General features: G+C 46.2%; 1 protein-coding gene across 1 annotated transcript in view; it reads right to left on the minus strand.

Annotated features, from left to right (window-relative positions):
• Window positions 1–26,973, minus strand: part of SYN3 (synapsin III) — a 279,080-nt gene that overhangs the window by 41,832 nt on the left and 210,275 nt on the right. Inside the window, exon 7 of the mRNA XM_084610849.1 lies at window positions 3,686–3,748. Within this exon, the coding sequence (XP_084466975.1) occupies window positions 3,686–3,748 (63 nt within the window). The remainder of the gene's footprint in view (window positions 1–3,685; window positions 3,749–26,973) is intronic.

Below are 26,973 nucleotides of genomic sequence, written 5' to 3' on the forward strand. Positions count from 1 at the left end.
CCACAAGCAGCACAGAGAACCACTTGGTGCAAGCTTAGTGTGCCAGCTGGGCATGAGGGGCAGGCAGCTGCTCATGAGGTAAGGGTGGTGGCCTCATTTTTGGAAGAGGCATGTGAGGCAATGATGGTGATGGGTGCATGTGCATGTCTGTATTGTAGGTGGCGGGTTTGATTGGGGCTACAGTATCTCTCTTCGTGAAGAACGCTCCCCTTCTCTGCTTGAGTCATTTGGGAGTATCTTCTCGGATTTGTTAATGGAAATTTCAAACAATGTTTTATTCCAGTCCTTCCTCTCCACTCTGACCTTACACGCAGTCTGTCACTTCTTGGTGAGCCTCACTATCACTGAGCTTATGAAGTCTTCCATTTTGACCACGAGTGCTGACTGCTGCTCCTTCAGCGTCAGAGATGCCAACAGAGCTCATTCCTCATAAGTCCTAGTTTAGTTATTTTTTATTTAAATTTTGGAGATAGCTCCCTCCCCCTTTGCTTAAAAATGTTGTGTGGGAATTTAGGGCTCATGAAAATGAAGGACATATGAACATGAAGGGCTGGTTATTATATAATGTTCATCCCAGTGTTTTATAATAAAATAATAAATATTTAGAATTTATACAGCCCTTTATATGTTCAGAGCAATTTACAAACACTAACCAATTAATCCTTATGATATCAATGTCCAGTAAGCATTGTTATTCCTTTTTTTTTTTTTTTTTTTTAAACGGAGAAATTGAAGAAGAGAAGCAAAATGACTTGCTCAAGGCCACATTGTGAATCCGTGGCTGAGCTCTCTGGGGCAGGGACCGTTTTTTTGTTCTGTGTTTGTACAGCAGCTAGCACAATGGGCTCGGGTGCATAACTAAGGCTCCTACTCCCTACTGCAATACAAAAAAAAACAACAAAAGCAAATAACCTGGACTGACTAACCCCTTCACTCATTTCTTTATCCTTCCATTACGGACGACATTTTAGTGCTCTTCAAATGTAATGATTTTCTCAATTATTTCTCTTAGTGAGAAAGATCACCGTTAGCACCTGTTAAAAATGTGGGTAAAGCCCTCTACTTTAGTAAGTGTTTTTGATGCAAGCACAATAAGGTTTTATCCATGATGGGACTCCTAGGGACTATGGAAATGTGTATGTTTGCCCGTAGTTTCATTACTTTGGCCTTTAGTTTCTCCAGCACTTTTGCACAAATATCAGCCACCAGGTGAACATTAATTTCTTGAGCTGTTCAAAAACCTCTTTCAAAACAAAACCAAAGCTCTATCTCCAACAGTGCCTACATTTCACTACTAAAGAGCATCCTCAGGGCAGTTATCTTGTTGTATTGTCTTCTGTGGGGAAGACCAATGCGCAGGAATAATTTAGCTCCCTGTAATCTCCTTATCCTCTCTGATTGCTTCTTTGAATTTACACTGTGGTAGTCAAAATGATTAACTGACTCTCCTGCAAGCGTCCCGCTTCTGAGTTGTTTGTAAGAACGTTTGATTATTATAACATGTTCTTCAACTATCTCCTTAGCTCTGTTAATATCCATTTCTGTAGTTCCTTTCTGGCAGCCTCACCTGGGCTGTATTACCATAATTTTAGAGGACACCTTTTTGGTCAAAGCTTTTGCCATTTAAACATGCTAGGTTTCTATTTTCTCTTCACCTTCTCTCTTCCTTTTTTTTGTTCTGGAAATTCTGTGACTTGCATAAGGCTGATTAAATTAATATGAATTTCCCTTCAGGCTGTTTCTAGCTGGAGAAGGGCCCCAAACAAATCCCAAGGTTCAAATACCCCAGAACTTGGGTGGTATTCAAAATCAGTTGAAAGTGGGCCCTAACTTCACAATAGGCTAATCTAAATCTTCAGCTCTGAACAGCCCCATAGCTTTGGGATGTTTCATATCACCCCATCTCTACTGAGACTATCTCTATTTGTAACTAATTTTTATGTAACCCCCCATGCTATTGCATATTCTTTTGCTCTGACGTGTTATTTGGTAAACCTCTTCTAACCAGCAATGGCACAAAAATCTCAGTAAAGAATAAGGGGAAAACAAAGATCTGAGGTCTGATACAGATGAGAGACACTCAACTTCCTGAAGAGAATACAGTGGTCCTTTGAGACATGCCATCCACGTGAACTCACAGGGCAGCTTCTAAATGATTCTTCAACCATCTCAGCTGCCAGCTTGGGTTTCTTTCAGTATAAGTGCGACACATTTATGACCCACATTACAGATGTGATAGAACAGCAATGAGGGAAGTCCCGGGGTGTGGTTCACCTGAGATACTCACTCTGCCCAAAGGAGCTGGAAACCTTTGCTTAGGTGAAAAGTAGCATGTACACCTGTCTTCTGGTTTGTTCTGATTGGATTTCCCTGGCCAAATAGCTCACAAGTCCACATTCAGTGGTTCCACCTACGGCTAGTACTACGCTGGTTATTGCATTACAGTATGGTACAGCCTAACAGCTGTATTCGTTTAAAACCCAAACAAACTCATTTCATTTAGTTTTCCTGTTTATTTAAATATTTGTTCTTTGATGCCCAAGACCACTCTAGCAGTTGCCTTGGGACTGTAGTCAGCTTCCTCTTTTGCAACCACAGATGGAGCACCCGGGCCACTAGAAAATGATAAGGAGTTTCTATATGAAGGACAGGAACCTAGAGAATAATTTTGTTTCCAGGGCCCAGGCCTACAAGCTGTACTAAACCTGGGTCTTGCAGAGTTTTCTGTTTAGGCAAAAAAGGTGATTTTGGGGGGGAAGCCTGTTTTTTCTAGTGAAAAACTTAAGCTAGGCTATTTCTAGTAATTCTTCTTCTTCAGCTTTTATTGGGATCCAAAGGAAAACCAGGAGAGATGGTAACGCCCCCAAATCAGAACAAACTATATTCTGGACACAAGTAGGATGCCTTGATATAATGGTAAATGCAACAGGGGTGACTATGGAAGATACAACATGCATTGTGAGCATGTTTGACTAAAAGGGTTGCTGCCACCCTCCCCTCCCAAAGAACAGAGGTTGCTAATTCACTAAAGGATCCCAGGGAACCTGGGAAAAACAAACTGGTTCTTTTGGGCAGGGAAGAATTTTTCAGGATTCCTCTCTTGGCAGGCAACCAGGCAGTCTGCCTTCCTCCTTTGTAAGGGCCAGCCAAACTGTCCTGGTTCCTTCTGGTAGGGAGAGAAAATAACTGAAGGGCTTCCATTTGATAGAGTCAGATAATAATAACAGGATCAAGAAGATCAGTGCTGCTTCTCCCTCTTGTGCAAGGAGACGATGGGAGGTTGTGAGCTCCCAGGCTAGGGTCACTTTGCAGGTGCTCAATAAAGAATATTTCCCCTTTCAGACAGCACAAAAATGACCAGCCTGATAGCTTAAAGCTGACTCCTCTCTAACCAGCGCATACACCCCACCCATAACAATCTCCAACCCAACACCACCTGCGCACACACCCTATATATGCCTGCCTCTTAATGAGCCACAGCTGAAGGCCCTTTCCTCCCACACTGGCAGCTAATGCAGCTCAGACTAGCTATGGCAGAAGCTATTTAACTTAACCCCTTTCCTACCCAGCTGGTTGCAGTGTACATACCCCTGCCAGAGTGAGGGTACACAATATATCTCTGTAAATTTACATGTCTATATATAGAGATGTAAAAATAAGTGAGTTGTGTCAGGCTTTTCCTTACCTTCCCCATTCCAGCATGAGCATGTCCCAGCTTGACCACGACAGGGAAATTTGGGGTTGTGAGCTGAAAGACAGAATGAAGAACCCTATTAATATCTCTGTGGCAGTTCTTATCGCCCAGCTACATTCTTGCTGGGAAGCTGAATCACCATTTCATGGTCAAAGAAGGATGGTCCTATGGGAAAACAGTGGACAGTATTTTTTTTTCCACAGGTCTCCAAATGATTCTGATATGGAGGCTAAGCAGAGTTCCTCAGAGTCAACCTCCCTCAAAAGCAGCAGCTTCAAACACTCCGCCTGCACTTCTTCCAGTTCGGGCCTTTCTCAGTCTCTCTCCCTCTCCTTTATTTTGGTTCCTTACTTTTCCTATCACTGTCCCCACATTTCCTCCCTATATATTCAACCTTCTGTTTTCAATGGGGGAACACAGTGTTTCAAAGGTTACATGAGAATCTGAGTTATTTTCACAAACCCCTTCCCAACTCCCAACAGTTCTCCTTCCCCACCTGCTTCTCCTTTCCCCAGGCATGGTGGTGATGTGTGCGTAGGAGGGGAAGAGGGGAGGGAATGGATGCCAACTCTTGGGTCAAACTCACAAAGACAATCCGCTAGTACAACTCTCTTGCAGTGTCTTTCATGGGCAAGTATCATAGGCTGGGAGAGGCTGACCCTCCCCAAACAGCCAGGCGTGGCCCTGTCCAGGCTCTGCTCCCAGATTCCCTCCTGCTTCCCTCTCTGCAGCTCTTGTCTTCCCCCATGCTGTGGCTCGGCGCTGGGGGAACTGGGGCAGCCTGGGGCAGGGGGCCAGTGGCCGCGGTGCGGGGGCTCCTGGCTCCATCAGGGGGCAGAGGGAGTGGAAGGGGCGGGGCCTTGGGCAAAAGGGGCAGGGCTGGGGGCTAGCCTTCCCGAGCTGGCAGTTTACATGCCGCTTATGGTGTCTTCTCTCACTCTCTTGCCTCCAAATTCACAATATCTTGAAAGGGGGAACAAAAGAATGGGCGAGGGCAGGGATTAAATAATATAATACAAAAACTCACATTGTTTGTGTCCCTTCTGTCTCACTGCCTCTTGTGTGTGTGTTGAGCCTGCAAGTTGATCCATGCAGGCACACCGCTAGGGGGCTACACTGACTTCATCAGGGCTCCCGCCCCGGCGTAACCATCCCTCAGTAAGGCTCCATGCAGGTGTAGGTGTGCACCTGCACAGATCAGCTGACAAGATCGGGGCCTTAAAACATGTAGTCTTTTGGGCCTGTTTTCTTACAGGGCTGTGAAGAGCCTAATATGTACCATATATGACACTATAACGCCGTACCTTGTTTCATGTTGCTCTGCCTAAAGTTTGTGGACGTCACACTTAAACTCCGCACCATAGGGTGCATTTTTGCATCTCTCTGTGATACCATCATCCGGCACCTTATCATGTACTAGTGCATTTAAGTCATCTGAATGCCCCCCCATTGCCATACACTCCACTGTATTTTTATTGCACATTTGCCCAATTTAATGGGATTTAGAGCATTTTGTCTTTATTTAAATGCATGAAGCATGAGCTGGATTAATTAAACAGTTAACCTGCAGATATGGTGGTGGCAGTGAGTTGAAGTTGAACAGATAAATGGCTTTCCTATTTGCTTAAGTTGGGAAATAGAGAAATGAATTGTTCTTGTGCTAATTACCAATTGTCTATATGGACAGGAAGCTGCTATGCCCTAAATATAGAATTGGGTGTCGTCTTCATCTGTGACATTGTGTGGTGAGTCGCTGAGGATAGTCAAGGAAGGCTCAATGAAAGAGGGAGACAATTTTACTTTTTTTGGTGTTATGAAGCTGTATTTTTATTAAGAGTTCCTGGTGATGACGGAGTACCGCTGAAGTCACTTGGAGTTGTAAGCACTCAGCACTTCACAGGAACAAGCCTGTTAAAGCAACAAGAGCCTGTAATCACTTTGTATTGTATATATGGGCCAGAGCATCAAGTGGTGTAAACTGGCCAGGCTCTGCTGAAGTCAATGGAGTTATGCCAATTTACATGAGATAGGGATCTGGTCCTCACCCCAAAATCTCCTCTACATATCTATCTAGATAGAAGGCTAGCAAACTAGGCACCATAGACAGACAGATTGATTAAATGGGTAGAGAAAGTATAAAACTGGTAGCTGTAAGGCTATACACACACAGAGCCCAAGAAGGTCAGATGACATCACAAGAGCAGAACTGGAATAATTAGAACCCTGAGCTGTATATTTATACAGCCTTAGTCACTGTTGTCCTGGGTGGTATGTTACGCATTCAAATGACAACACAAGAGTTTAACAACAAAAGCATATCTGTATTGTAATCATGCACAAAATAAACCAATGTCCTTCAACATGTTTAATTTTTAAAGAGTCTCTTTTGTGGACAAACAGGGAAAATAACTTTGGGTGGTGTTTAAAATGTGCACAGTTGTTGAAAAGCTTGGGGTACAGTCTGTACTGTACAGAATGTCTGTGGGTTACGGGATGGGATTGTGACATCAGACATAACTTGGCCAGTCATCCTGCAACTGATGTTACTTCATTTGCATCACAATGCTTTTCATTACAATGCTATAAAATATATTCTAGGGTTGTCTTACACTCAGCCTTTGATGGAATAAGGTTTGCAGGCAAGCCTAACTTGACCCAGGGGAGTGGTCCTGCTGACTTCCAGGAGATTACTGTGGGTCTGAAGCAGTGGTACCCACATTTTCCCTGTTGCCTCCCCTCCTTATCTGTCCACGGCCCCCCTCCATTATGGCACAATTGGTTCAACAGCAGAGCTTGGGCTGAAGGTGGAGCTGGGGGCAGAACTGGAGCGAGGGGAGGAGCTTGGATTAGAAGTGGAGCTGGGCTGGGGGCAGAGAGGGAGTGAGGGCAGAGCTGTGGCTGGGGCTGGACCTGGGCTGGGGGCGGAGCGGGGCTGTATTGGAGCTGCTGCTTGGGTCAGAGCTGGTTTGAGACCAGAGTGGGGCTTGGTGGCACTCCCTTCCTTGGGGGTTGGCTTGGGCCCTGCTGTGCACCCCCCAAACTTTCCTCTGCCCCCCCCATCCCCAGGGGGCATGCACCACAGTTTAGAGACCCCTGGTTAAGGCTGGTTTAAAGTTAGGCACATGCTTAAGTACCTTGCTGAACTGGGCCTCAACAAAGCCACATTCTGTTGCAACGATGCAGTAGGCATAAAATATAGGCCACTGATGACACCATGGGCCAAATTTGCAAAATTATGGTCCCTAATTTTGAGTGTACTGCTTTGGGTGTATTATCCTTTTCACATGTGAATGGTGACTGTCATAGCATGCCCCCTTGTGCCCTAAGGTAGCCTTGCAAGCCGCCTCTGCTTCAGTTCCCCTGTTCAAGGGGCTCCTTCTCAATAATGCACAAACCGGTTTGCCCATTTACACCCCTTCTAGGGTTCTGGTTTATTAAATTAAAATTCAAAATAAAGTTCTCAAGTTCTCCCTTGAGTCCATCCATTTACTCTCTTATCAGGCCACTCCCAGTCCTTTCCTGCCTGTAGTCTCACTTGTCTGTAGTCTCACTTCCAAGTTCAAGATTTCTCTGCTGGAGCCTATATACTCCTATCAGTCCCTACGCTCCACTCAGGACTCTGCAGTATCCTGCTGCTCTTTACAGGAGAAGCAGCTGATCCCTGCCCAGGTGTGCCTCCCTAGTAACTAGAGTTGGCTGGCCCCAGGTCTCAAGCCCTGAAGGGACAAGTCACTTTGTTACATCCTCCTACCCCACTTAGATCCTTGCACACCACAGGGCAAGTTCTACCCAGCTCTCCTTTCATCTGACTACTTTTGGAGAGAAACAGCTCTCTCTCCTGAACTGTGTCCATCTCTGCTATTTGGAGAGGAAGCTCATCTCTTTTGCCCACGAGCATTTTGATTTGTCGCTCCAAGCCCTGCTTATCTGTGGCTGGCTTGTCCCTTCCTATCAGGCCAGCTGCCTGGCTTCTTCCAAAGTTGCCAATACCTTTTAATACCTCTCCTTTGAGGAAAGCAACCTGTTAATGGCCTCTCCCAAAGCATCACAGTCATGTCCTGTTCACACCCAGCAGCCTTGTCTTGCCACTCCTTAGGCATTTCCACATTCTGGTCATGCATCTCCAGAACTGATCCTCTCTTTGACTTAATATCCTTTACCGAGCCTGCAACAGCTCTGTTTTCACGGAATCATAGTTTAAGGCCAGAATGGACCATCAGATCACCCAGTTTGACCCCCCTGTACATCACAGGCCACCAACACCACCCAGCAGCTGCACACGAAACCCAACAACCAAAATGAGACTGAAGTATTACAGCCCACAGGAGACTAGATTAATATGTGCCAGCAGCAGAGCTGTGCACAGGCAGGACCAAGGTGCACCAATGCTTGAGGCCCCTGCAATGGCAGGGAACTCATTAAATGAGATATAGATAATCCTAGAAAGTGGCCCCCACCCCTCTCTCACATTCTCGGGTGCAATCCAGGTGAGGGGTTGGGTCACTGCCTGCCCTGTACCCATAACTTCCTCAAAATGCTCTGTTGCTGCAGCACCCTTTGTCAGGATGCTCCCAGGCAGCCAGGGGTGAAAATAATTTAAAGGATTTACCAGTACTCCAGAGTCCTGAGCAGGGGGCGTGGCCTTGACTGGAAGAGGCGGGGCCTTTAAATACCCGGGCCCTTTAAATCAAGATTTAAAGGCCCCAGGGCTCTGGCTGCAGCTGGGAGCCCCTGGGCCTTTAAATCACCCCCAGAGCTGCCAGCTGCAGAGGCAGCTGGGAGTCCTGGGGCTCAGGGGCAATTTTAAGGGCCCAGGCTCTGGCTGCCACTAGCGCAGCGAAGCTCCGGGCCCTTTAAATCACTGCCAGAGCCCTGCCGCCGCTACCCTGGGGCTCCGTCAGCTCGGCTCGGGTGGTGCTTTAAAGGGCCCGGGGCTTCCCATAGTGGCCAGAGCCCCAGGCCCTTTAAAGCGCCACCGCTACCCCAGGGGCTCCAGCAGCAGGGCTCAGGGGGCACTTTAAAGGGCCGGAGGCTCCCTGCAGCAGCTGGAGCCCAGGGCCCTTTAAAGCACCACCGGAGCCCTGCCGCCGCTACCCCAGGGGTCTGGCAGCGGGGCTCGGGTGGTGCTTTAAAGGAGCCGGTGCTCTGGCCGCTGCAGGGAGTCTGGGACCCTTTAAAGCACCAGCTTGGGGAAGCCGGTCCCACAGTCAAGCACGGCGTACTGGCTCTTGCCGGTACGCCAGACCGGACCGGCTTACTTTCACCTCTGCAGTCAGCGCACAAGCTTTCACTGAATGTCTCTGTGTTACGCAGCTCTGACTCAGGAATTCTGATTCCAGCAGCCTGCTTGTTATATCCCAGTCACACTCTGGTTACACCTGGCAAGATGACCCCAAAATCTCTGTCCCAAATTTTCCCCAAGCCATGTGCTCTGCAATGTTCAGCCCTTTCCTGGACTATTCAGAGAGATATTAAGGTTTGTTCATTCCTTTAAAGATACAATACCCAACAGCTTGGCACATTAACTGGAGTTAACATTCACTTTAAATCCAACACAGCATGGGGCTGGTTTAGATTAAAAGTAAGACAAGTTTATTAACAAAGGAGATAGGATTTTGAGTGAGTTCCAGCATAAAGGATAGTTAGAAATGGTTACAAGCAAATATCTCTCTCTAGAGGCTAAAACTTAATAAAACAAGCTACAGCCTTTGTTCAAGGTCATTTCCATATCAATCTACCTTCCAGCAAGATGGGCTGCCCACCCTCCAGTCAGGATCACGCACAAAGTCCTAAATTCCATTGTCTTCTTAGATGAAAGATAACTTGGAGTTCTCTGTCCCTTTCTTTACAGTCCAGTGAACCTCTGAAATGGATTGTTCTGAAGGTCCCGCCACCCCCCTGGCCATAGTAAAGTTCTTTCAAGATGTGTGGAAGTTGACATGGAGTCTGGTGAAGGAAATTCTGTGCTGGTTTCTTTCCCCACGGGTGTTTGCTATCATGCAAATTGATCTGTTTCCTGCAATTTCCTCCCCCTGCTGTTTTGATGATCCTGTTTACCTTCTGTGTAATTTGTATTCCCATTGTCTCTTAATGTACCTTGGAAATACCTTCAATGTATCAGAACCACATTCCTTTGTCTAGGGTGGAGTAACTTTAGCCCTGCCTAGCAGACACACCTTGATAACATAATTTCCAGTATGTTTGTAATTTTGAATTTGTGCCCCCTACATACACCAAGAAAGAAAATTAATGATCAGTACGTTATTAGCTTTCTATGGATATCTGACATGACACGTTTTAGATACAGGTTCTGACATTAGTGAGTTGGGGCACACTGAACTGGTCAGGCCAGCTGGAATTCACTACCAGATATTAGTGAGCCCCTTGCCCTATTGCATTGGGATGCTATTAGGGTCTCATCCACACACTGCAGAGGAAGGGAACACCCCTCCTCCCAAAGTTACTCATTGCCAATCTGACCTGGGGGCAAGTTCCTTCCTGACTGCACATAGAGCAATCACTTAGACTCTAAACACATGAGCAAGAACTAGTCAGTCACGCACCTGAGAGACAGGATGTTGGATCATATTAAAGAAGTTCTGTATTAAAATCACAAATGAGTTTGATTCCCCATAGTTTAAATTCCAGAGTATTACTAATTAAGAGGTCTCTTGGTTTTTGGTACTGCTTCTCTCCCTCTATGTGTGAAACCTGCAAGCTGCTAATTGCGTTAGTACATTCTAAGACAGTCTGTTCTCAAAGCAATTCTTTGTAATAACAACTACTCACACAGAGAGAGACTCAAAGCAATACTCTGTAACAACAGAAACAGCACCCAGAGACTCCCCGCCCTTTTGTTGTATTCATCTTGCTTTGTTAATAATTGTGATTAAAATAGAGATAGAGGATGTATGTGGATGGATGCTTGGTGTGGATAATAACTGAATGATCAGGGAGGTGCCAGCCTAAGAATCCAGTGTCCATCGGCTGAAGAAGGCGTCAAGTGGAAATAACCAGAGGACCCCCGGAGGGCAGACTGGAATCCACCCAACAGCCTCAAGAATGGGAGAACCAAAGAACAAGATAACATCTAGCAGCACAGAGCCGTCAGGAATATGCTATCTGCTGATTGATTCAGCAACAGCATGATGAAGCAATTCCCATAGACTGGCATAGGAAGAAATTCCTATAAAAATGGACTCTAGAAAGTGAGAACTTTGCGGTCTGATTCTGCAAACCAACTTCCAGGAGCATCAGATGAGCATCTGACAAAGCCCTGCTCCACCTGGCCAGTGGCTTGGCATGAGCAACTCTAAGGCTGGTAACTATGATAGAACCTGTGTGTGTGTGTGTATGAATGAATGTGTGAATAAATATGAGATTGAATGGCATGTTATAGCTATAACTAACTGCTTACTATGATTCTGTCTGTATTCACAATAAATGTGGTATTTTGCCTTTTCCCCTTTAATAAGATCCTGCTAGTTTTTATTTTATTGGTATAACAAGTACACTTGGTCCCACAGGAGAGTCCTGACCTGCCCCGTTCAACATCCCATCTCCAGCTATGGCCATCCTTGATGCTTCAGAAGAAGAAGATTAAAAATCCCCTCCAGAATACATTGGTGGGTGGGGGAAATCCCTTACTGACCTCCTGCACTGTCCTGTATGATAGAGGTAGGGGCAGATGTGGCCCCCAAGGTATTTCTGTTCCCCTTACCATCGCTGCAGTTTACTGGTCATCCCTTCTGACCCTTCCCTACACTGGGAAAGGGCCCGTCTTTCCTCCTTTTCCAGTTTGGGCCCCTGGAGCTGATCTGGTTCTGCTAATAGCCCGTACAGTACTCCCTGTGGTAATCCACAGGTCTGGAGATTGTTTCACTGGGACTGCCTGGTTTTCCCTGTCACACAGACCCCATCTTTCTCTTCCCCTTTTACCTCATGTTATCCCGCTCCACACCTGAAACACCTTGTGGGGAGGTGTCTTCTTCACCCTTGCCCCAGTTGGACATGTGTGACGTACCACTTAGGGGGATGCTCCCAACTTGGCCTGTTGCTCCTCTTCTTTTCCTTTTACATTTTACAATTCTTAAAGGGGCAGCCCCTCCTGATGCACCCCACCTCTCAACACGGATGGGCCCTTCCACTTCTAGACCACCCTTGGAGTGTCTCTTCCTTGAGCACACTCCGAGTGCTCCCACTGCCACCTGGGGCACTCTGCTCTTTGTGTCCTGGCTTCCCACATCTCAAACACAGCAGGAACTTCCTCACTTGCTGACAACAGCGATCTCCCTGCTCTTGCTGCTGTGCCGTGAGCTGCACCGCCCGGGTTGCCTGATGACTCTGCAGGAGCTGCAGAAGGAATGCTTGAATCCTCTGCTGCTGCTCGGCCAGAAGACAGACCACATCCTCTACTTTCTCTCCTTTTGGACCATCAAAATGCCTTCCTTGTTGGAAGGAAGGTCTTGGATTCTGCCAGCTACACCAGTGCCATAGGGTGACTGATTCCCGCATGCCCTCTTGTGGCCTCAGGGCAGACCTGCAAGCAGCCCCTGCCTCAGTTTCCCCTTTCAAGGGACTTCTTCAATAATGCACAAATCTTTCAGGTTCTGGTTTATTAAATTAACAGCATTCAAAATAAGTTCTCAAACCCATCCATTTACCCTCTTATCAGGTCAATCCCAGGCCTGTCCTGCCTGTAATCTCACTTTCCAGTTACAGGCACCTCTGTTGGGGCCAAAGCGCTACCAGCAGCCTCTGTATTCTACTCTGGTCTCCCTGAGCCAGGGCCACACAGAGGTTTTTGGGAGCCTGAGAGCCTCTCAAAAGGAGGCACCAGGGTAAACTGCCTCTCTCCCCCTGCCACATCTGGGTGGCCCTGCCCTGAACATTCCTCTCTCAGCCTCTTTTTGCTCTTTTGAGGGGAATCAGCTGATCCCTGCTCAGGTGTGTCTCCTTAGTAACTAGGCTTGGCTGGCCCTGGGCAAGCTACTTCGTTACAAGGACTTTGCATCTACTAACTGCATTTTGGGACATAACGGATGTTGTGGTACTTGTGTGCAAATGACTGTGCATGTAAAACGATGTGTGCAAAATCAGAGGCTGGATAAAGCCCCCTTTGAAAATACATGGCTGTAAACTATGACACTCTCCCCACCCCCCACCCACTAACTACCACTGAGATTTTGGATATATCCATTAAATACAGAAATATTCTTAGCATTGATTATTAATTAGACTCTAACAGTGTTCTCAGCCCTGATACAGACACAGTTATTAGAGGTCTTCCTTTGGAGGCCTTGCCTTGAATAAAACAGAAAGACACTGTAAACCAGGAGTGCCAAGGGAAGGAATTATCTTCGGGCTTGTCTACATGGGATGTTACTGTGTGGCAAGTCAGAGTGTGAATTTACAGTGTACTAGCTTGCCATGCCGTAACACCCTGTGTGGACACTACTACAGCACACCAAAGGGCCCGGTGTGCACTTTACTACTTGTAAAGTGTAATCAGTCAAAGCGCCCCCTAGGAATTTTGATGCAATGTAGCAGTGTCCACACGGGCCATTACTGCACAGCAAGCTAGTTCACTGTATAGTCACACCCTGGCTTGCCATGCAGTAACATCCCATGCCAACAAGCCCTTAGATGAAGCCTGAGTTCCCCCTTACTGTAACATTTGCCTTGTTTTACTCAGCAGTGGGCTTCAAGGAAGAAGTTAGTCCATGGGTGGGATTTGAATGAGGAAAGGATGACAGACTGGGAGTTGGAAGAGTACCCCATGGATAGGGGCAGCAGGTGGAGGAAACAAACAAAGGGCTTACAAACCACCACACAATATACACAATTACATTCCAATCACTATTATATTGCACAGAGAACTTTGTAGCAACATGACGGATGATTTTAAGAAGGCTCTGGGGAGCAGGGATGGTAAACAGAAATGTTATAGTTCTTTGTAGTAAACAAAAATGCTTCTTGGAAGTGCAGCACAGAATCGCACCTCTGCTTAGCAGGAACTGGTCTGGTGTTACGCATTCAATTCTCAGACTACATAGGCCACCAGTCATTGGTGAGGGGTGGATTTCAGTAACTAACCGCCAGAGGATGGATTTGAACTGGTAACTTGGAAGTTAAAGGCTCCATAGGTGGGATTTTCAAAAGCAACTAAGTGACTTAGGAGCACATCTTCCATTAACTTTCCATGCTTCTCACCTCTAAGATGCCAGTTCAAATCCATCCCATGTGTCATTACCAGTCCTCTTGCTATTTGCCATTGCTATTTTATAATTACATGTATTACAGTTGTGTCTGGAATCCTCATTCAGGATTGAGGCCCCCATTGTGCTTGGAGCTGTACAATTTCTGTTCACTCCTTGAAAGAAGATTAAGTTCTAATGCTTTATTTCAAAGGACAAGATCTCTGTTTATTTAATTGTCTTTGCCTGGGTGATGGGGATGTCTTCTCCGTGTGGGAAAATAACGGATATTAATCATATGCTTAAAAGTCAAAAGATCCTGATATTTGAGCAGTGTGAAGTGTCCAGCACTTTTCCTGTGCAAATTCAGAGGGGAACCAACAGGAGGAGCAAGGGAGTAGATAAGAGCTTTGGGTTTCCCATAGAATACAACAAGCTGATTAAATCATTTTGTGATGCAGTGCCGTGACATATACAGTGCAATCTTTTTTCTGTCTGAACTAAGTTCAGGATTTACTGCAGCCTGCAAGTTGACTTTGCCAAATGCGGGCTAGACATGTGAAAGTCAGGACTGTCCAGTGGAATGTGGAATGGGTGTGTGCCTTACTTTAACTTATTAGCTCATGAGCTGACAGCAGCGCTATGCAGAATTGTTGACTCAGTGGACAATACCATGTTCCTCTTTATTATTTCTATAGCTCCACAGATGTGCCTGGTGATTTACAGATTAATAAAAAGAGAGGTCCCTGCCCCCTCTGAAGCTGACAGTCTAGATGTAGCAGAGCAAGAGATGACAAGCAAAAAGGAGAGGATATGGGAAGGAGGAGGGTGGCAACAGCTAAATATATGCTTTGTTACAGACAGACCCATATTGTTATGGGTTCCTTTAAAATGTGTGTTTGTGTGTGTGTGTGTGTGTGAGAGAGAGAGAGTTAGTATATTCTAATAATAATATATGCAACCCCATGCTCTGGGTGTCCCTAAGTCTCCAACTGCCAGAAGCTGGGACTGGATAACTGGGGATGGATCACTTGACATTGCCCTGTTCTGTTCATTCCCTCTGGGGCACCTGGCACTGGCTACTGTCAGAAGACAGGATACTGGGCTAGATGGCCCGTTGGTCTGACCCAGTATGGCCGTTCTTATATTTTTAATAAAATGGAACCAAGTCTATTAGGCAGGAGGCATGGTAGAATGTGGGTTGGTGTCTGGAAACCCAAATGAAATAAGTCTTAAGGAAGAATGATAGTCTGCATGATTCACCGGATGGGGAAGGATAATCTCGGTATAGGAGACATCATGAGAAAGGGTTCTGAATTGCATATGGGAGAAGGAAAGATGGATCAAGACTACAGCGCATAAAGTGTGAGCTGGAGCAGTAGGGAAAGATGAGAGATGAGGAGATAAAGCAGGAACAAAACTGTGCAGAATTCTGAAAGTGAAGACATGGAATTTGAATGTGATGTTCCATGAGTTAAGGAGGTGGGGTGATGTGGTTGGAGCAGTGGCAAGGAAGGTGACTTAGGCTGCTGGGTGTTGGATAGTCTGCATGGGAGTGATGTGTGATTTAGGAGGCCACAGAGAAGTCAGCTAAAGCAGTTGAGGCAAAAGATTACTGGGACATAGACCAGAGATTTTAGCAGAAGAGATGGAGAAGAGGGAACACATTTTTGAGGAGTTATCAAGGAAGAACAGGGAAGATGTTAGCAACTGCTAGGATGTGAGAGGGAAAAGACATGAGAGAAATTGGAGGACACCATGGTTGCAAGTCTGGGTAACTGTCAGGGTAGTAGAAGTATCAACAGTGTCTAGGAAGGGAGAAGGTGAGATTCAGGGATTTAATAAGGAGCTCTGTTTTTCCCATTTCATTTAGAGTTGGAGCTGAGACATGCAGGAGGAAATGTAGGAGAGACACATGCAGATATAGGATGAAGAGAGGAGTAACGGGCCAGAGGTAACTGGTAATTAAGGTAGGTGATGGCTTAAGGCAGAAGTAGGCAATTATTTTTTGTCAAGGTCCAGATTTCTTGGTCAAGTTAAGGTCCAGACACCAGAGAAAACAATAAAAAAACCCCAATAAAGATAATAAATAAATAAAAAGGTTTTGGGGGCCATTCAAAAGCATCTGGTGGTCAAGATTTAGTCCATGGTCCACCTATTGACTACCCCTGGCTTAAGGCAATACAGAGTTCAGGGCAGGTAAAAATCTGATCTGTGCTATCGGTTATTCATAGACTCATAGAATCATAGAATATCAGGGTTGGAAGGGACCTCAGGAGATCATCTAGTCCAACCCCCTGCTCAAAGCAGGACCAATCTCCAACTAAATCATCCCAGCCAGGGCTTTGTCAAGCCTGACCTTAAAAACTTCTAAGGAAAGAGATTCTATTCCTTCATTACATTTAAAAAACCCCCAAATGGCCGTATAAAATAAGTCCCACATCCTGGAATCAAACTAACCACAGACCAATGTGCTATGGTTGTAACATGTGCTGTGGTTAGAACGTCCATTCAAGTGGGTTGAAAGGGTTAAGGAGAGAGCAGAGTTTTTTTGTATTAACTCAGATCTGCCTAACTTTTGTCATTAATCCCACATTTAATGTGACTTTAATTTCCTTTCTTGGTGCTCCAGGAGGATGCCGTTCAGGGTCACTCTGGTGTGCTGAGCATTTGGGAACACAGGCATGCAAGCATTTTAAGTTCTCTTCATTTCACTTGGGTTTCAAGCGTGAGAGAATTGTAAAAACAAATCCAGGCAAGCAGATGCACAGCAAAGAAATGGATTCAGTGGGGGCTATACATATGCGACGGATAGTTTTGGCCAATAAATCCCTAGCACCACCTGTCCAAATATGGGAAAGACTTTTAAAGGGCACATTGAGTGCATACAAATGTTTCATTTCTTTACGTATGGAGTTCACTTGGTAGGGCATGTGTTCTCCAAGTGTGTTTGCCTTTAAGGAAGCCTCCAGGTATTTCCCCTCTTTCTGAGGACGGTGAGCCCTCCAGAGCATGTTTAATTTTTTTTTTTTGGCTGGGTGCAGTGGTGAGACAAAGGGAAGCTGGATTGTTCCCCTCTCTGACATTGTTTGGGTTTCTTTCTGCCCTATTTTCATTCACAAATTAGAGTACTGTGTGACGGGTTCAGTCACAGAGACCCTCTTGGGACTGTCACCTGATGTGCTGAGACTACCTCTGAGTCTGTTTTCTCTGCCAGTTTGGGCCTCCAGACCCGTCTTGTCGAGCCAGACACACCAGTCTGCTCCAGCACAGACCCAGGGTCTGAATCACATACCCCAAAGCTGCAGACTTAACTGAAAACGGCTTAGCAAGTTCTCCTGTCTCTAGCACCCCCATACACTCAGCTCCCAATGAGATCCAAACCCCAAATAAATCCGTTTTACTCTGTATGAAGCTTATAGAGGGTAAACTCATAAATTGTCCACCCTCTATAACACTGACAGAGAGAGATGCACAGCTATTTGCTCCCCGGGGTATTAATTGCTTACTCTGGGTCAATTAATAAGCAAAAGTGATTTTATTAAGTATAAAAAGTAGGATTTAAGTGGTTCCAAGTAATAACAGGCAGAACAAAGTAAGTTACGAAGCAAAATAAACCAAAACATGCAAGTCTAAGCCTAATACATTAAGAAACTGATTACAGATAAAATCTCACCCTCAGAGATGTTCCAATAATGTTTCGTAGACTAGACTCCTTTCTAATCTGGTCCCAATCCTTTCCCCGGTACAGTCCTTGTTCCAGCTCAGGTGGTAGCTAGGGGATTTGTCATGACTGCAGCCCCCTTTGTTCTGTTCCACCCCCTTTTATAGCTTTGGCACAAGGCAGGAATCCTTTGTCTCTCTCTGGGTTCCCACCCTTCTTTCTAAATGGAAAAGCACCAGGTTAAAGATGGATTCTAGTACCAGGTAACATGGTCACATGTCCCGTGAACCCTCCTCCATTCCTCCAGGACTGGCTCACAGGTATGCGGTGGAGGCTTGCAAGTAAATAGAGCCATTTACCACCAGTTGTCCTAGTTAACAGGAGCCATCAAGATTCCAAGCCACCATTAATGGCCCACACTGTGCATAGTTACAATAGGAGTTCAGAGTAACACTTCATATTTCTAGCTTCAGATACAAGAATGATACATTCATAGAAATATATGAACACACTCAGTAGATTATAAGCTTTGTAATGATACCTTACAAGAGACATTTTGCATAAAGCATATTCCAGCTACATTACATTTACACTCATAAGCATATTTCCATAAACATATGGAATGCAACATCACATACTCCTCTCCCAAAATAAACATGTTACACGGGGAGGGAGGAAGTTACTCTGTAGGAAGGAGGGGAACTCTCTAGGAATTGGAACATTTGGGAAGTAAATTCTAAAGCTGTGGGAAGGGATTCAGGAAGGCAACATCAGAAGGAAGAAAACTATATATGAGGCTGAATGAACCATAGCACCCCGGACCATCTTCCAGGAACCCCAGAACCCTGCTCCTGCAACACATCTGAGCGCACAAGAGTTAACCCCACCCCCCCAATCCTTCTTCCAATGGGTCTGCCTCATCCTCATTTCCCTCTGAATCTGGATCTCTTATTTGTGGCCCCAGAGCTTCTGAGACTGTTTATTTTCCTTGTCTGCCAGCAATGGCCTTAACGCACCCAGGAGGCTTTGAGTGCTTCTCCCATTCTCTTTGGGCCAGATCCTGTGCTCATCAAGGTCAATGGGTGCAAGGCATGGCCTCTTGATGGAAATCAAACTTTCTTGAGCCAGTGTGAAAATTGCAGTGTAGTTCTTTGGTAACCATGCTCCTTCTGGTGCTTGCACTTTAGTGTATAGAGCCAGCCAATGGAGCTACAGCTACACATACTTTTCACAAGCCGAGGATCACCTCAGAAGTATAGAGTGAGTGCAGTTCACTGGTAGGAAGGTTTATGCCCACTTCTTGCCAACTTTACACAGGAACAGCTAGCTACACATTGGGCAATGGATACTCAAACCCTACTACAGGCTTGGTTCTGATCTCACACCAGTGAAACTCATTTAAAGGCAATGAGATCAGAATCAGGCCTTTTGTATTCTAGGACAGCAAGGCAAAGCAAAGTAGGGCACTAACAGTAATCCGTAACATCCCAACATATCCCAAGATAGTTGTAAATACTGGCATAGTGCTAGTGTTCTAGTTCACCCTTGGCCGAAATGCCAGCTGTCAGATGCTTGGCAGGATGAGGTGGGCAATGGAACAAGGCAGTATCTTCATGGTTCACTGCCTGGTAAAGGGTACAGGATACCACAGTTCACTGGTAGGTTTGAAATACCCTCTGGGTTTCCAGCAGCTGCTCAGCAGTGGGTCACCCTTTCTTTTTTTGCTTTGTGTTCTTCCGTTGTGCCAAAAGTGCTCAGAGCAGTGGAATTACTGGCATAGATAGACATCAAAACATCAGGGCACTCACCACTTGACTTTTTGAAAAGTTTGACTTTTAGTTTTTTGAAGGCACAGGACTAGCAAAACCAGCAAAACAATAATTAATTTCTCAGTGTTCAGAGGGCTTCTGAGGAATGTATAACTACAAGAATTCGGGAAACAGAAGTTGCCACACTGCAGATAGTCTCTGTGTAATTCATAAGGGTAGAAGTGAGTGTATGTCTTCCGGTCATATCATATGATGCCATACAATAGTTTCACATTTATGCATATTGACACATGGGATTTTTGTCCACACACTCACAGGCTACCACATACGCAATGGATTAACATTGCCATATGTCGTTGTGTCAACATGACACAAGTCATGTTGGCTACATTGTTCACAAACTTTCACGTATATTTTCATCACCCGCACGCTCACCCACTTACTCAGAAAGTCAGGACTCATATCACATTCTCACCTCTCCTCTGGTGTCCTAATATATCCTGCTTTTCCACCAGCTCCAATTTTAAGCTCTTTGTCCTCTTTTCCCCATTGCTAGGTGGCACAGACTGATGCCTCTTGTCCGTGGGTGGAAAATCTAGGTTTCTCTAGACTAGATTTTGCCTTTGAGTTAGTGGAATTTAGGGGATGTAATGACAGCTTTCTTCCTTGGGACTGGCCTAGCTGTGTGCATATTACAGCTGGTCAGGAATTTTCTGTAAAATGCTTTTTTGATGGATTAATTGAAACCAGAACTGTTTGTGGGGAAGAGCTGGTTACAACAAATCTCCTGATTCAGAAATGTTTTGAAAACTTTGTTTGAAATTGTCAGTGTCCATTTTAACATTCGCAAGACAAAAAAGATAGTTTGAAATGACTTTTTATTTTGAAATTTTAGTCAATTTATAGTTAAAAATTTAACAGGTCAAAATTGAATAAAATGTTTTGATCTGATCCGTTTTTTTTTTTCAGATTATCTGTGTGTGTAAATTTTTGTGTTTTCAAATTTGCATCTGAGTTTGGGATGGGAACTTTTTTTTTTTTTAAACCGAGAAACTTTCATGGAATGGGACAACTGTTTCCCTCCCAGCTCTAGTGCATATGTAGCCCACATAAGCACACAGTGGGTCTTTGTTGCCCTCTTGTGGCTGGTTCATGTGATAGGCTACAAGCCTACGACAGCAGTTTGTCCTTCTGCTGAAGTGGGAAAGGCTCAGGCTGTCAGCGGTGATGATCCTGCCAATGACTCAAGCAGATGATTGTTTTATATGTGTGCTTTGGCCTTGACCTGAGAACCAGGCTTGCCCTTGTGGGCTGGAAGTGGTGGCAGTTCTACCAGGTGAGTTAAACACAATTCACAGAGGACATATGCTGAGTTATTTTCAACTGGAACTGGCTTCAATTTCCATCCTATTTCCATCCTAACCCTTTCTAGCCTTAAGGAGAAAGGGGCTCTTCAAGCACACAGAAACAGAGGAAACCACTGCGGGGATCAATCTCTTTTCATCTCATAACCACCATCTCAACCAGAGGCATTCTTTTCCCTCCTAAACACACACATTTGTGTAGCAGAGACTACAGTGGCTAGGAATTCCAAGCAGCAGGAAGTAGAGAAATTCCATTGGGAATAACACATAGACCCTCTTCTTTTCACTGGGCATGCCTGAGGTTGTGTGGAGGCTGTGGTCTGCTTAAGGCCTCTGTTTACAGAGAAAAGCGTTAGCCCTTTACGGGAAAAGGAGGTGGGGACCAGGGCTGATTTTATCTGTGAGGCAATATCTCCACCTCACTTGGAAAAACAAGTCAAATGTGAGTGAGCCACTGCAGACCCAATGCTGGGTATTTGTTTCTCAGCCAGGCTTATTGCTTAGGTTTTCATCAGACAGACGCAAGAATCTGTAACAAGCGCAGCAACCATCAGGAGCATTATAAGACAGGAGGGGAATGGCCAGGGTTACCACAAGTCCTGGTTTTCCCCAGACATGACCTCTTTTCTGATCCTCCAACCCCCCCATCTGGGTGGATTTTTCAAATAAGAGGAAGTGTCCAGGATTTTTGCGGAGCAGATGTTGCAGCTCAGAAAGAGCCACCTCTGCGCCCCAGTTGTCCCTCCCCTGCATCCACAGCTGCCGGATCCACCCACCCTGGCCAGGCCTAGCCTGCCAGGTAAGTGGAGCCGCCAAGCACCTCTTGGCCGGGCCATTTCTGGGTGGGGGAGAAGTCCACAGGGAGGTGCTAACTGATGGGCTGGAGCTGTGTCCCAGGCCTGCGCCAGCCACTCTACCACCGTGACAGGGAGCACAACTTTGCCCCCCACCTCGAGTGTGAGGTCACAGACAGCCCCTTCAGCACCCCCCAAATGCTCCTCCCAGTCCACACACACCCCTCCAGCACTCCCATGTATCCCCTGCCAGTACACACACACCCCTGGAGCACCCCCAAATACCCCCTGCTAGTACACACCCCCCTCCAGCACTCCCCAAGGTGTACCTCCTCTCCAGCTCCTCTCCTGGCAGTGTCCTCTATTTGGGAACTTGAAATATGGTAATCCTAGGACTGGCCCTGTGCTGGAATAGCAGGAAGTGCTGCAGTTCAGGACGGAGGTGCATCAGCACTGCAGTAGGGGCTCAGGACTGGAGTATCAGGGAGCACTCTAGACCCAGGACTGAGGTGTATTGACAGGCTGTAGGGGCTCAGGACTGAAACAGTGGCATGGGGTGGTGCTGCAGGTCAGAAGTGAGGTGCATTGGCAGACCTGTACAATGGGAGCGAGCACAGCAGTTACCTGTTCTATACTTTGTCCTTGGATGTGCTCTCATTCCCTCATGGTATGAGCCTTGCATTCACTCACACACAAAAACCAGAATAATTCCAGAGGCTGGTTTGTTAGACTGCTACCTCTTTCCTCCCTGTCTGTCTTTCTGTGGTTAAAATATTCACCCGACCTCCCCACCGGTGCCTGATCCAGCCACAACAATAGCGTGTGGTTCACATTCTTACTCTCTACCTAAGGCTGACAGGGCCTTAGAAAAGCCACGCATGAGGTGCTTCCTTTGTGCACTCAGCTTCTTCACTACACAAAGAATGGATGCTGGTCTGATCACTCTCAAAACTCACAAACGCGGCTGCGGGGGAGTGGGGAAAATCTCCCTTCAAACATGAAAAATCCCCCTGCTCTGAGAGGAACCGAACAGAACCTCTGCCTGGTTATAACCCAAAACAGCCGGTCAGGGCCTCTGGGGCGGGGGTGGGGGTCCATTAACCCTCATTTCCAGGCAGAAGAATTCCACTGCTCTGTCTACTCCCCTCTCAAGTTCTAATTTTTTTCATTCGTGAATCCAAAGAACGTTTCTTGTAAACATCTGCCACAAAGTTTACCCCCTCAGACCTCCCCTCAATTGATTTCATCTGGTTTTTCATTGGATGCTGAAGCAGCTCCTACAAATTTCCCATGCAGAGGCCCAAACTGAAAGACTCCCACATTCAGCATGCAGCTTTGCTTAGCAAACCGCCCTGACACGGCAACTTGAGGCCAGGGTACAATTTCATCGCCACTTTCTAGACAGTGACGTCCCAGCCCCAACTGGCTAACTTAGCTCATCTGTCTCAGAAATACAAAGCAGTTACACACTGGGTTTGGGTCTCTAACCATAACAGCGTTGCAGACATGATTTTGTTTTTAACTTTCTCATTAGTGTTGGGCTTTAGCCATCTGGGGGAAACCACAGCCTCCAAAACTCCCGTCTCCTGACCGTCCCCTGACTTTGACTCACGAGGTTTTAACAGATACATAGAAAAACAGAGTGCAAGGAGGGAAAATCCTTGGTTCTCAGCAAACCTGTGGCTTGCATCTTAGGGACACTGTTTTAGAAATGTGCATGGAAGTAAACCCTATACCCCATACAGATGCAGGCTCCTTGGAGGCTGTTCTTTAATGATGATGCCTGTAGATTCGCAGAATGAGAGAATGTGCATGGGGACAGCGGCAGGGGGTTTCCACAGCTGGCTGCAACTGAAGACACCCCCAAATCTTTAAGCTGGTGCTGCTTCCTGTGTAACCCTTTGTGGGGCGTGGTTCAAAAGTGTTCAGCATCGCCCTACCTCTGCTTCCATTGAAGTCAACAGTAAAGTTCCCATTAGCTTCACTGGGAGCAGAGTAAGGCTGACACTGAGGGCTTTTGAAAACCCCACCCTGCATTTCTAAGCCCTCAGGTAGAGAGTTTGTGATGGACTGTGTGTCACCCCCACCAAAGGATTAATCATCTCTCAGCAGTTGTTGGGAGCGATGGACTGGGTCCCATCTGAGACAAATCCTACTTCTTGTTTAAAAATCCAGTGAAGGCATTTTAATATTGTGTGTAGAATATTCTGATTAAACTAAGACCCCCATGTAGAGTAAAACTACAACTGAGCCAGGGAACCTGGTTACATCCATCTATCTAATCTATCTAGTTTTGATCCTGTGCTCTTCACCGTGGCAGCTGAGAACCTTATACATAAAGGGTGAAACCCTGACCCCACTGGGAGTCAATGGGAGTTCTGTCATTCATTTCAGTGGCACCAGGATTTCACCCCCGGGGGTTTACAAGTATTGCACATTGGAAGTTTCTCTCCCACACAGGTGTTTTGCAGGCTCATTGCTTTACAGTGCGAAAGCGAAACTGCTTAAGTGAGTTTTGCACTTTGTGCCGAAAGCCAATGTGTTCTGGGAGTGAGCTGCACCATCTGAGGCCAGCTCTGTGCCCTGAGCTAACCCAGCACTGTGGGCCATCACTCAGGTAGGGGGAGGTAGCTCCAATACCAGGGAAGATTATTAACAAATTGAGAGAACGATCATTTAATCAAAGAGATTCCAGAATCCATTTCATTAAGCAGACTTTTCAACATCAGGAGTTATTGGTCAGCTTTTATAGTTATATACTGGCATGGACCTTTGAAGGGTCATTGTCTTTCCAGGAGGTAGCTGAGCCAGCCTATGTGCAGGTGCATGTTTAGTGTACAAGGAGCTTCCCTCCTAGCCTTATGCAACAACTTGTCCTAGTTGCAGGGCCTTCTCATTTCAAGCACCCCATCATGGGCGGTGTGTGAACTGGCCATTCGGAGAGACTAGCCCCCGGCCCCACCCCTTCGTCCTGAGCCCCTTTCCCCCCCTCCACTTACCTCGCAGGAGCTCAAAGCCCTCACACCGTGGCCGCCAGCCTCCCTGCCTCAGCCCCGGGCCCCCTGAGTACCCCCCGCCCTGGAGCACCGGACGGTCAGTGCGGCCCCCAGTGCCCCCAGCCCTGGAGCGCCAGATGGCATGAGCATTAGCCCCAGCCGCCCCTAGTCCTGGCCACAGGCCAGCCTGACCTAGCCCCAGCCCCGGGCATGGGGGAAGAGCTGGAAGCAGGAGGGGGACTGGGGGCAGAGTATGGGCGGGGCCACAACTGGCTGTTTGGGGAGGCTCAGGCTCCTCTGGCCTGTGGTACCTGCTGCCCATGCACCCCATCAACACATCCAGCCTTGCTCTTTCTCTGCATTGGTCAGGGAAGCGGGGCAGATGCTGTGGTGTGGGCTGCATTATCTGTACACAATGGGCCATTAAAGAAGGAGTGCAATCCCTCCCAGAGCTCCTTCTAGGGTGGTGCGGCTCCATGCTACACCAGGCCACAATAGCACCACTTGGCCATATGTTTCTGCATTACTAAGGTAACACTGGGAGAGAGAGCTCCACCGATAATTATTTATACATGTGATTTCATTTTTTTGTGCCACAACCTAATTGCTTCATTGCCTCACAGTATTTCCAGCTGTTTGTCTTTATCAGTTTCTATGTTTCTCCTGTCATTGTCATGCATGGGTAATTTAGAACTAGTTCCCATATTTCCTGCTTTATTTTGAAAGGAATGAGAAAATGAAAACCCTTATGATGAAAGTCTCCAAACTCCAGCACCATCTGTCCTTGGGACAGGACATGGGATCAGTTTGATACTGAAATGTTCTATAACGCTCCCTACCTAAGAAATACTATGTGTTCATTTATTCAGCAGCTGGTTTCTTCTTTGGTGAATGGGCACATAACAGATGCTTAACTAAAAATCATGGACTTAATAAAGACACTGCATTTATGGTTTATTACAACAATCTGTAATCTACTACCCCACCACCACCACCCCACACACAGAGGTGTTAACTGGCCACTTCACTTTGAATGGTTTCTTAAAATATGTATTAAATACAATCTCTTCCACCTTGTATTTAGCTGTGACACTCTGACTACCTTTCCCAGACGTGAAGAAGAGCTCTGTGTAAGCTTGAAAGCTTGTCTTTCACAAAAAGAAGTCAGTCCAGTAAAAGATATGATCTCACCCACAGTGTCTCTCTAATATCCTGGAACCAACACGGCTAGAACAACACTGCAAACATACAAGTCCTAAGTATTATGAACAGCAAACAAATTACAGAGAGAAGTGAAGCGCAAACATACAGGGAGTGGTGTTCCAGGGTGGGCTAACTTGACAGCGGGATTTCAAAGCTGACATTTCACTGACTGAGCTAACAACCAACTTGCATCTGTCACAATATTCACAGCAGACCTGTTTCTGAGTTTATGCAAAGTGTGTGAGAGAGAACTTTTTTGGTGAGTCTGGGAGAAGTAACTAGAGAGAAAGTGTCAATAGGCTCTATGGTATGAGAACGGATTTCAGCCAAGGTGACTACATGGGGTGAGTGGAGCATTTGCTTTATTGCAGCACGAATGCTGCGGAAGGTAGATGAACACAACCCCCTGGCCCCTTGGCTCTCACTATTACCATTTCCTGATCTACTCTCTTCTACTTGCAGTTTATTGATGGGAACCAGAGACTTGAATAATTAAATGCCCAGGTGCAGTGCTGAACTGCAGTGACCTCCATTTCTGGCTCATTATCCTGATCTGTCCGGGGAGTTTCAGCTGGTGGCCAAAGCTTTCCCCTAAAGGAATAGTGGGCAAAAGAGACGTATTTTGGATGATGATATTATTACACAACTTGGTGTGCAGGATGAATCACATTGTGTAATTTATACTACCCTAGTGACTAGCAAGGCAGATTGAATCTGTGTATTAAATGTTTAAAATGATGCTGTGAAGAGGGTCCATATTGGGCCTAGTCTACACTAGGAAAGGATTGATCTTGAGCCTATACCAGCAATCCCTCTTAGTGTAGACACGGCTTATATTGGCTCCCCCAATGAAATAAACTCCACTAGCTAAAGTACTTTTACGCTGTATGACTGCGTCTACACTAGGGCTTTTGCTGGGTATAAAAATTCCATTAAAAATCACACCCCCTACCAGACATTACAATTGTGGCAAAAGTTTAGAATATTGTCTTGGTCTTGTTTTAATACTGCTCTGCTACAGATGTGAGGAGAGAGACAAGCCTAATATCCACCTGGCCTCCTGTTCTGTCTCTCATCCTCTGCTGTAGAAGTAATAAGTTACGGGGAGGGGAATTGGACATCCCATCATACATTGCCTCCAGCTCAGTCCCCTTCACTCTCCCATAGGGGCTGGTGAGTGAAGGTGAGAAAGATCCCATTGTGGCTACTCTAAAGGGAAAGTACTCCCAGAGATATCCCTGAGTTCCAAGATTGGGGGCTCTGGTGATTAGGTTTTGCAGGGGTGGGAACTGG

Source organism: Lepidochelys olivacea, assembly GCF_965140295.1.
Source record: "Lepidochelys olivacea isolate rLepOli2 genome assembly, chromosome: 1".
Taxonomy (NCBI): Eukaryota; Metazoa; Chordata; order Testudines; family Cheloniidae; genus Lepidochelys; species Lepidochelys olivacea.